The sequence below is a fragment of the Taeniopygia guttata genome, chromosome 4 (genome assembly GCF_048771995.1).
Source record: "Taeniopygia guttata chromosome 4, bTaeGut7.mat, whole genome shotgun sequence".
Lineage (NCBI taxonomy): Eukaryota > Metazoa > Chordata > Aves > Passeriformes > Estrildidae > Taeniopygia > Taeniopygia guttata.
This window is the reverse complement of record NC_133028.1, coordinates 18,249,675-18,260,640: the sequence shown is the minus strand read 5'-3', so window position 1 is coordinate 18,260,640 and position 10,966 is coordinate 18,249,675. Positions and strand designations below refer to the sequence as shown.

The following is a 10,966-nucleotide window of genomic DNA, read 5'->3' as shown; positions in this document are numbered from 1 at the left end:
GCCTTCCGATCACCTACCCTCACTTCCTTCCTTGCCCCACGTCCTCCAATACTAACATAAAATCAGAGCAGTATCTCACCTCTCAGCAGTAAGACCCTTAACGTCCAGCACCCACCGAATTAGAGAAATAGCTAATCCTAAGTACAACATTATCACATTATACACACACATGGCAAGGGCTGTGGTAGTTCACTTAGTTGTTTGTTGCCTTTTTTGTTTGTTTGTTTGTTTGTTTGTTTGGTATCAGTAATGATGATAAAGGAACTGTCAATTCAATCAGGTTTTATTCTGGATGTTAGCACTTACATTTTTAGAAAATGGAACAAAAGGCTGTCAATAAAAAAATAAATTAGCAACTATGTAGCAGCAAGAAGAGTCATGTCATTTTTTTCTTATTCTTTACTTTCCTCTTGGAGAATATGGCATATTTCATAGCTAATCTTTTACAGATCCCCATTTTTACTCTCTTTCGAGTTTTCTGCCCTTTCTTTTTGCCAGGTCTGTAAAGGAAAAAAAGGAACATAGAGATTAGAATAAAATGAAGAACACACTTCTCTGTACAAATACATTTGCTGGTATTCTAAATAAGTATATTAATTATGTGGTAGTATGTGAAGTACGTGGAACATTACCTGTCTCAAAATGTTATGGTCTTTCAAGTTCACAAAACTGTCCACTTTATTGCCAATATATATTCATTTTATGTATTTATTCAGCATTTAAATTTACACAGATACTGAAAACAAGAAACTCACTCATTGAGTACAAAAAAAGCACACACAGAGTTTCGTGCTGAATATATACTGCATTAATATATAATAGAAAGACTTAGAAAAAAGTATGTGAAGTTTAACACCATTAGGAAGCATCCTGCAATTAGTACAGGACCTAAATACAACTAGCAAGTGGATTGTTTTCTATCTCTGGCAAAAGATATCACAACACAAAATGCTGAGTAATTGTAACAAAACATACAACATTTTTATTAGAAAAAGAAATCTAAGTTATCTTCTGCAATGAATCAGCAAAAGAACTAACTGATGGCCTAAAAAAATCATTGTGGCACAACTGACAGAACGGTATCTTCCTTGACAGAAAAAACAGATGAGGTTTTATAAATTCTTCTAGCATTCTTTTTAATTTCTTTAGCAAAGGAAAAAGAAACATTAAGAGACGCAATTTTTATGAGAGATATATAAAATGAAACATTGCTACTTTTTGTGTCTAATACTCCCTAAGCAAAATCTGGTTTAGTATCAGTAGGACATGAAGCAATACACCTGTACCCATCTGCTATCCAGCAGGCATCTGATGAGTCCCTAGATACTGATCCAAGAGGGTAACACCCCGAGTCTCACTGTGTAACACAGGTACAGCTTTTGGGAGGGAAAATTTGCCCTCCACTGCTACAGCCATTCAAGTCCAGAATCACAGAAAAAACCCATTACTCTGGAGAGGAATTTATAGTAGTGCAATCAGTTACCCTGAACTGGAAAGACTGAGCCATCTGCTGGATCATCTCTTAGCAAATCCGCTTTCCTCTTTTCAGTTAGTTCCATCTGAAGACAACCACAAACCATTTACTTGGCTCTCTGATACATACAGCTATGTATACAGTGTTGTTCTGTATGTAACAAAAGGAAGATCATGGAAGACTACAAGTACTCAATGTGACTCTTGGTGACTCTATTATAGTGTCTCTTTTCTCTGCCATTTCATGAGTAATTCAAAGGGGATGAAAGTGTTCCATTACTTCAATTTTCAGTCATCTTGACAGAGTTCCATGCACCAGTCACCAAGTCTGAATCCATATAAATCAGTTTTGAAAGAAAACCCACAGACAGGGAATTGGAAGCCCCAGAAAGTGACCTGCCTTTTATCATACCCTCCCTTCAGTATATACTCCCCAACAACCCAGCAAGTGAGCAATAGGGAAAGCTCACATCAGCACCTAAAGCAAAAAATCATCTCCGTCTGAACTGATTCCGTGACGTAAGATCTCATCTCATCTGAATGCTGTATTTTACTGTACTAATGCAATATGACACTTACTGACAAGCTGTTCTGGGGCGGGAGAGACTGGGACAGGCACTGCGCTTGTGACCTGCCTTGCCACAAACGAAACAGCCAATGTCAGTCTTCTCACAGCTGTGCTTTGGAAGAGTGCAGCAGTTGCAATTGTTACAGTGAAACCAAGCTGCAAAATATATAACATTATATATGATCTTGAAAAAGTTTAAATTGAACATTCTGAAACTAAGCTTTAAAGCCACATTACCAGGTTTTTAATTCTGGATTAGCTTTACAGAGATAGATGTAGTCACCTTCGGGACCCTTATCACATTACTAGACATATTGTGCAATTAAGTGTGAATTGTTTTGTCATTAGAACTTTTATCCTGTGTGTCATCTTCAAAAGAAAAATACTGCAGATGTCACGACGTATTTACAGATTTTGATTTTTTTAACAGTAACAAAGATAACTGCTTCAGCTATTTATACAGAGGCATAAATACAACTATATTTGAACATTAAACAATTTTACCATGATCTCTCAAACATTTTAGTAATTACCTACTTGTTTAGAAAATTCAAAGTTTAGAAAATTAGGAAACACTTATATTACAAATGGAAATATTTCTGTTTTGCCATGATAAATGTAAATGGGATTTAGTGTGCCTTGGCAAGAATTTCCTGCATTTCCACACAGTGCAAGTACATCTAAACTAAAGAACAGTAACTTGTGTCAAATTGAGACTTTTTGTTTATTCTATGTCTTCTGAATTATATTTTACTTCTTTTACAGAATATTTTCTATTCTGGTTTGGAATTTCAGTTTCTTTGGACTATATCCACTTTTATTTAGAAAACAGTTTTCTGTACTTACAGGGCTTTACACATTTTTTGCAAAGAACACAATGTTTCCATGGTCTGCCATCCTACAAAAGGCAAATAAATTATTTTGTTTATTAAACCCCCCACTGATTCTATCTTAAAACAGAACTACTTGTGTACAGTCCCACTGTTTACAGAAACAACTCCTCTGTAGGAAGGACTGTAACTCTGAAACAACAGTCCTGAGAATCTGTGAAAATCACAAATGAAATTTTGAAATTAGCAAGTTCTACAATCTCAAAGCATAAGCAAAAATGCACATGTCAACAGACCACAGCTGGGTAAGTTCTGGTCTAAGTGGCAAGCAGCAAACTTGTCCTGTCCTCTTTGCAATGCAAAAGAATTAGGGAAAGAGAAATTAATTCCAGTGGGTTATGGAAGATATACTGTGAAGGTAATAATAAGTCTATGAAACTGAACTGCTGTGGGTTTCCCATAGACTCAGTATCAGAACAGGTTTTTACCAAAGCAAGAATTACAGAGGTCACTATCTGACTACTGCAAAAGCTTCATTCAGAAAGAAGTGAAAATACTTACTTTTGATGTACATGAATTGCATATCTCACAGTGCTGGTTACCAGAACTAACATATCGCTGACATACAGTGCAAAATCTGGGGAAAAAGATGTACTGGTCCTCTATTTCCTCACAAAACAATGAAATTTATACAACCTTAACAACTAATATAAGGACTGCAAAATCACTTTGCTGAATTAAAAATTCTATCTTTGCTGCATAAATGACCACTTAGGCCATTTACACACAGTATATCCACACAGTAAAATTCGGGTCAAACTATCAACAGTATCAGTAGTAAATGAAACTAAATTCCTCTGTCCGTGATGCTTCTCTTACAAGTTCATTTTTTTACTACTGTATTAACAGCTGACTATCAGGCATAGCTGTAAAATTCCCTTGTAGAGAGAGACAGCAGACAGTATTTCCTACAGACAAAATAAGGAATCTCATAATTCCACACTGAAAATTTTAAGTGTCTTCTTAGACATTTCAGCTCTCCTACACATTTTTTATATAATATGCAAATTTAGAATGGGACAGAAAAATGCAGTCTTAAGCCTGGCATCCAAATTAGGCAAGACACTATGGAACAGCACCATCCCATACTCCTTTGGAGACTTTATGCCTAATTAAGAACAAAGACACTCTTTCAAAGGTCACCTGAGCATTAATACCTCTTACCTATATCCCTCTTCTTCAGGAAGCACAATCATACTTGGGGTAAGGTTCGTGAAAATACGGACAGGAGACTGTCTACGACCTGTCTTGCCATGTTTATACAGTGCATGATTATCATAGTCTACCTAGAAAAATAAAACCATAAAAAAGATTCTTAAACTGAATACCAAGCACAGGCAGAGTTATTTACATATTTATTATATTTATAAGTGCCTTATGATATGTTCATTTTTATATACAAGACTCCAACCCCAAATAAGATAACAAATTAGGTTAGATTCACTACCCTTCAATAATCATATTGTACTTATTTGTTTTTGCTAGTTTGCATGGGATACATAAGATAACATTGCAATTGATTACAAGAGAAATGTACTATAAAAAAAGGATCTATATAGTTTAGTTTGTCAGTACAAGAGATGACATCTTAACCCATCTCAGCATAATTACAAAGTTGTAAATCCAATTAGCCCGCTTTTTCCAGCACTGCCTTCAGAGACTTGTCACAAAACCTCTCAGCTCTGAACACTGGCAGGAATGCAGTCTAGCCCAGCATAAGTTTTCCATTTTCTTCAAAAAATTTTCAGTCTTTAAGAAACATTGTTTAGAACATCAATGTCAAAGTTCATGAAGAGTTGTTACATGAAAAAATAAACCTCTAGCATCATAGATAGCCATGACTGAGCTCTCAAAACGCAGTGAAGTACGCATGCCTACCCTATGCACAGAATGGATACAATATTGAAGAAGTTGAAGCCAGATTATTGCTTTATCACTGACAAGTTCACTTATTAAGTAATTCCAAACATTTCCATCATTGGAATTGTACTCTGATCCCAGCAGTTTTGGAGATGAAAGACCTTAATTTTTTGATATATATAGATTACTTTTTCTAGGGCTGGGCACTACCCACTGACATTTAACATCTGTGAAGAATGAAATACTCTTCATCAAGTTACCTCTCACGTCTGCAACAAGCACCTGTCAGAATTACTGAAAATTTTGTTACATGAAAGCCATGGATCCAAGTTCATGGATAAATGACAGATGAGTTAGAGATACGTAACAGGAACATGATCAAGTTATCACAGATATGACTAATAGAAATACAGAATCCAGCCTTCACATGAACATGGCCCTACAGAGCTACAGAGAAGCACTGCCACTGCATCTCTTTCACTCATACTCCTCTTCACATTGCACACAACTGGTATTCAGCAGATTCACTGGGTTCAGCCATACCTGGTAATCCATCATACTGAAGCTTGGGAAAAAGTCAAGAATGCGAGACTCAAAGAAGTATGGAAATATCCAGAACATGGGCATCTCTCTGTTGTCATGATCTAGTAATGAAGATTTTGGTTTACAGAGGAGAAAAATATAGCACATGCAGCATTTACAGAGAAATTTACAGTGAGCATTCCAAATACATAAATATGGATATGTACATCATGTTGGTCACAAGGACTAGTTCTCTTAGGTGACAGAAAGTTTTGGCATACTGTACATGTGGAGATATAAGTGCCATTTAACTAAACATCTGCTTACATTGCTAAGAAACAGTACTGGTTTGATAGCTTATTTTTCTCTACCTTTAAAGTCCACTTTAATTGCAAAGTAAATTTGAAAAAAAAAGGGAAATGTTTTTAAGGCAGACTTTGAGAATTGGGCATTACTGAACTAAAAGTATCAGGAGAGTAAATTACATATATGGTAGTTCATCTTCAGAAATTATGAGTGTGCTCACATTCACTTCAGTAACAAGAATCACAGACTTCTAAATGGGTATTTTCCTTAAAGTGATGTTACAGCACAAACCACCCATCTGGCTGTAATACCTACCTTCTTTTTCTCTCTCCCTCCACATTGCCATCAGTTTTTTAAAACTAGAAGCCAGTGCTTCCACTAAACCTCCAAATGGGGGATCAGTTACCATAATGACTCTTTCACCATTCCCTTCACACAAGAATTTCCTGCAAATTTCACGTGCAGCCTGTAAGAAACAGACATTAATTTCCAGAAATAATGATTCAAGAACTGAAAACATATTGTCTTAGGCAATAAACCGATCATTGTAGAAGTTTCAACTTTGAAAATAGAACTTTTCTCCCCTCTTGAGGAGGTAAATTTCCTCTTGGGCAGCATTAAAAAAAAACCACAAAAAATGCACCTAGATTTGGAGAACTGAAAACAAGTGCCTAACATACAAAAACATTACTGAAAATCAAAGAATGAAACTGCTGAAAAGGAGATCTCCTTTTCAGTAGAGCTCTTCATGCAATTAAAAGTTGACTATTAAATTTATGCTAACTAATGTTGCTTACACACCTTAATTGCTGCTTCTATTAAAATGATCTTATTAATTCATGTTTTACGATTATGTTTTCTACTAGACTAGTAATGAGTTTCTTACAAAATTCTGCATCAACAACATGCACTTTTTTACCAAAGCACTCAATAAATACTTGGCCTTACCTCTCCACCAAAAAAATGATGATTGAACATGTTGTAGTGGCAAAATTCATCCTCTGTGTAAAACTGTGAATACCTGTAAAATAATTTCGATAGTAGTAGAAAAATATAAATAACTTTTTGTCTATCCTAGGAGGTATTTAGAGTGAAAACAAGCCCTGAGAAAAACATCATCTTTGGGTTCTGATTACTGACAGCACATGCTAATACTGAGAAATTATTAAGTGTACTTACTTTTCTCATCAATTGGATGTCATTTGTGTATGCATACAGGAACACAGATGTAGAGACAAGAAAGGGAAAAGAACCACCAATTTATCTCTTAAAGCAGGAAGAATATACATGTTTGTATATGTTCTTCAGATACATAAACATTTGTTAAAACTTACCTGAAATCAATATCTAGCAGAAGGCTTCTAACATTGAATTCTTCTTCTTGTGATGCTTTTGACTGGATCATTTCATGAAGCCTGAAGTATAATTGGAACAAAGAAACTTAACATAATCACCAACTTCAGAAATTATCCTGGAAGACAGGAATGCCTGAATACTTTACTAAATGTAAACCAAACAGATAAAGAAAACTGAGTAGCCTAAACTTGGTGATTTCATTTGGCCTGTACTTAAAAGTTAGAAAAATAGGTTCATCTTGAAAGATGAGAAGTCAGTGGAGCCTACTGGATCACCACAAAAAAAGCATAAGGTAAGAAACGCAGTGTCACTTCCATAACTACCAAAGAGGTTTGAAGTGTGTATGTGTGTTATTGGCAGTGTTGCCACAGTCTTCTCTGGTATCTTATAAGTTCAATGCTTGGATAATCCCAACCAATTAAAGCATAGTGAACCTCTTATTATGGGAGAATCATTGACTATAAGCATTAGTAAGCTGTACAGTTTTAAGAGAGAAAAATTATTTGAAAGTTTAACAATTCTTATTGGTGTACCTGGGTGTTCCAACAGAGAGCACTCGTCTGAATCCTAAATCTATAAGGAGATTCAGTAGGAACTGGCAACTTCTGTCTGCAAATAAATACTGTGCATTCGTTTTTTTATTCTCCAGTGGATATAGAAGTTGACTCGGACTTTTCAGCTGGGCGTTGGTGATATCACACAGGAACTGGTGATCTGAGTGTTTCTCCCATTCTGCTGGCAATAGCAATTGCTGACATTCCTGACAAAACCTCCTCTTTGATAATGGCAACAGAACAAAATTCTTGTACCTTTAAGTACAAAAGACAATAGGGAACAATTGAAAAAAGCCTCTATCAAAGATAGGAAGGGGAGCTATGGAGGAGCTTTTATATATTTTAGTTCAGACATTTAAATGGACAATGCAGTTTACATTGCTCTCACAAAACTCCAAAAGAATGAAGTATTATATATAAAAAAAAATTCAAAGGACACTTTGAAACGCATAAAATATTATCACCAAATAGACTGGGAATCTCCATAAAGCAACTGGATTACAGAGTGAAGACTCCATCAACTATCAGCAAAGTCCTGTATGTTTACACATCAAATTCAGACATCACTTGTTGTTATGTTACCTTTGCTTCTTTTCACAATGTTAAACCTGTTATTTTTGTAGGCTAAAGTCAGGAAAATTTTGTTAACTGAAATTGCTACTGACCTCTTGTAAGCCCACTATGAGCACTGACATAGGAATGACTATACATACCCAAAAAAACCCCAACCCTTCCCTAGTTCCTGGGTTGAAAACACCATGCTCTAGTTCAGTGTTTCATGCTATTTCCTTTCCATTGCTGTACAATAATTCTTATTTGCTCAAATTAATCTTTTTATATTTTAAAGAATCCTAAAATGTTATCTCTACATTCAGAGCACCTAAACCCGTATTACCATATCTTTACCGCAAAAAATATACATTAACAATACCTGTCCACGTTCTGTCTGTGTGTAAAAAAAGGCTGATGATTTCTATTATATTCTTCACGTGCTGCAAGCCTAGTTTCTGACACCTGTAAAATGTGCATACATGAGAAGTTACAAAACTGACAGCTACTGCTGTGTGTGGTACATCAAATCTCATCATGGAAAAGAGGTTGCATCAAAGGTCTCATGCTTTAGCTGCTTTGCAAGCAAAAATAATCACATTTGTTGTTTCAGAAAAACAAGTATGTCCGCAGCACAGGGGCATGCTGCAAAACAACACAAGCCTCTTGTGAATTTAACTGTGCACTTCATTCTCCAGAGAAAAATCCAAAAGGTGATCATGAGGAAGACATAAAGAGCCATCCTTTCTATTAATGTGTGCCAGCAGCTGTGGTCTCTGTGAAGAACTATGATCTGATCCTGAAAAACTGATGACAATAGAAATGTTGCCCAAGTCTTTTGTGTGAAATAATTTTAAAAGAGTGACAGTTCCTTGTTACGATCTGCACCTGAGTCTTTAACATTTCAGGCTCTCACACTCTTCTCTGAGTCTTCTACTTTGTCCCCACAAAACATACCATCGCAGCATTTTGTATACCCCACTGCTGTTTGTATCCAATATGTTTTCTTTATCTTAATTAGGGGAAACAAAGGCGTCTTGGGATCAGAAGTACCCAATTCTGTTCAACATTGCAAAGCATTGGTAAACTTCCTATATGTTTTGGCAATAGAATAAGAAATGCCAGGTTTGCTCAAAATGCACACAGCCTTTCTTGAAAGCTATATTTGCAACATGTTCTCCTGACAGAAAGAAGTCTCAGCTAAATATCAACTATTACACAAAGTTTAGAAAACAACACTTGTCAGAGATTTCCACAATAAAATATACTTTTTAAATTGCTAAACAGAGAAAAAAAATTGTCGATGTTTCATAAAACCATAGAATGATTTGGATTGGAAGATCATATAGTTCCAACCCTCCTGCCATGGGTAGGAGGGTTGTAACTACACCCACCACACCAAGTTGCTTAGAACCGCACCCAGCTTGGCCTGGAACACTTCCTGGGATGGGGCATCCACGGCCTCTCCTGGTAACTTTTCCAGTACCTCACCACCCTCACGGTAAAGAATTTCTTCCTAATAGTTCGTGTACACCTATCCTCTTAGTGCTTAAAGCCATCACCCCGTGTCCTTCCACTACACGCCCTTGCAAAAAAAAGTGCCTCTCCAGATTTCTTGGAGGCCCCCTTCAGGTATTGGGAGGCTGCTGTAAGGGCTCCCGTCTCTTCTCCACGCTGAATAACCCAAACTCTCTCAGCCTTTCCCCACAGGAGAGGTGCTCCAGACCTCTGCTCACCTTTATATCCCTGAGCCTTTGCCATAGCCTTACGCAGTGCTCTCTTACCTTCTCATCTTCCCACTGAAAAAAGTTACAATCCTTTCTGTCCCTACAAGCCGAACAAGCATAGAATCTTCTTCCTTCCTCTTCTCCTTGGCTGGTCTTCACAAACAGAAGTGCAGGACCTAGGGACAAACGCGAGGACAGGCTAATACAGGGAGTATCTGCAGATCTGCTTCACTGCTCCGCCGCAAGAGCCGAGCTGCCAGAACACGGCCTTGGCAGGGACTGCTGCACAACAGCCCGCGCGGGGAGCGGAGCGTGGGGACGCCCGGGAGGTGCCCGGGGCCCGCCTCACCGTGAGGGCGGCTCGGGCGCCTCACCGTGAGGGCGGCCCGGGCGCCTCACCGTGAGGGCGGCTCGGGCGCCTCACCGTGAGGGCGGCTCGGGCGCCTCACCGTGAGGGCGGCTCGGGCGCCTCACCGTGAGGGCAGCTGGGCGCGCCGGGCGCCGGCCCGAGCAGGGCGAGCGCCGCGGACCGCGGCCGCTCCGGGCCCGCCGCCGCCATGGCACCGCCTCCTCCCCAGCGGGCACCGCGCGGGCCGGCGGCGCCCCCCAGCGGTACCGGAGACGCAAGGGCGGCACTTTCAATGAACGGCTCGCACAGAAACAACCGGAGCAGCTTATACAGCATTTCCCTTTTCAACTGCACTGTACCGTGTTTTACAGCTAAGGTTTAAACAGTTCAGGTAGTTGAAGTTGCTGCAGACCACATTAATATTCACATCCACTCAAAATTATATAAAATACAAGCATTTTATTATTTCTGAGTTCAACAATATTGCTTAGAATTACAAAATACAGCAATGTCTGAAATACTGAAGGTTTCATAAAAGCAGCAATCTTTCTCCCCTTCCCAGTCTTAAATGTCCAGAAAATTATCAAAATAAAAATATTTACCACATTACATAAGTCACAGACCTAGAAACATGACTGTCAAGTCTTAAACCAGGTAACTTAAACATAAATGCAAATGGCAATTGGCGGGTGAGAACAACATCATTCAGGGCACAAAAGTAATTTTCTGTGCTGTAGGTATTCCAGTTTTTAATTTTTTTATTCCAGACAAAAAAAAAAAAAACACAAACAAACTGTGTTTAGCCAGAAATT

General features: G+C 38.1%; 1 protein-coding gene across 2 annotated transcripts; it reads right to left on the bottom strand.

Annotated features, from left to right (window-relative positions):
- Window positions 1-265: 265 nt before the first annotated feature.
- On the bottom strand, window positions 266-10,417 carry ZCCHC4 (zinc finger CCHC-type containing 4). 2 transcript variants are annotated; one of them, XM_030270864.4, is made up of 13 exons: window positions 10,280-10,417; window positions 9,863-9,981; window positions 8,461-8,543; window positions 7,509-7,784; window positions 6,954-7,034; window positions 6,568-6,640; window positions 5,935-6,085; window positions 5,335-5,435; window positions 4,096-4,217; window positions 3,433-3,508; window positions 2,888-2,939; window positions 2,053-2,197; window positions 266-500 (listed from the first exon to the last, which is right to left on the bottom strand). In XM_030270864.4, exons 1-13 carry the CDS (start codon window positions 10,362-10,364, stop codon window positions 377-379), a joined length of 1,488 nt encoding a protein of 495 aa, XP_030126724.4. In that variant the 5' UTR covers window positions 10,365-10,417; the 3' UTR covers window positions 266-376. The 2 variants fall into 2 exon arrangements, with proteins under 2 accessions (XP_030126724.4, XP_072784142.1); XM_072928041.1 differs by lacking the exons at window positions 8,461-8,543; window positions 10,280-10,417 and having other exon boundaries at window positions 9,863-10,059.
- Window positions 10,418-10,966: the final 549 nt, after the last annotated feature.

Excerpts from the sequence above, each read along its gene's own strand:
- ZCCHC4 (XM_030270864.4), bottom strand. The coding sequence starts at position 10,364 with ATGGCGGCGGCGGGCCCGGAGCGGCCGCGGTCCGCGGCGCTCGCCCTG. Across the intron at positions 7,035-7,508 it reads CTCTCTGTTGGAACACCCAG|GCTTCATGAAATGATCCAGT; the intron begins GTACACCAATAA and ends ATTATACTTCAG. Across the intron at positions 6,086-6,567 it reads ATCATTTTTTTGGTGGAGAG|GCTGCACGTGAAATTTGCAG; the intron begins GTAAGGCCAAGT and ends TGTTTCTTACAG.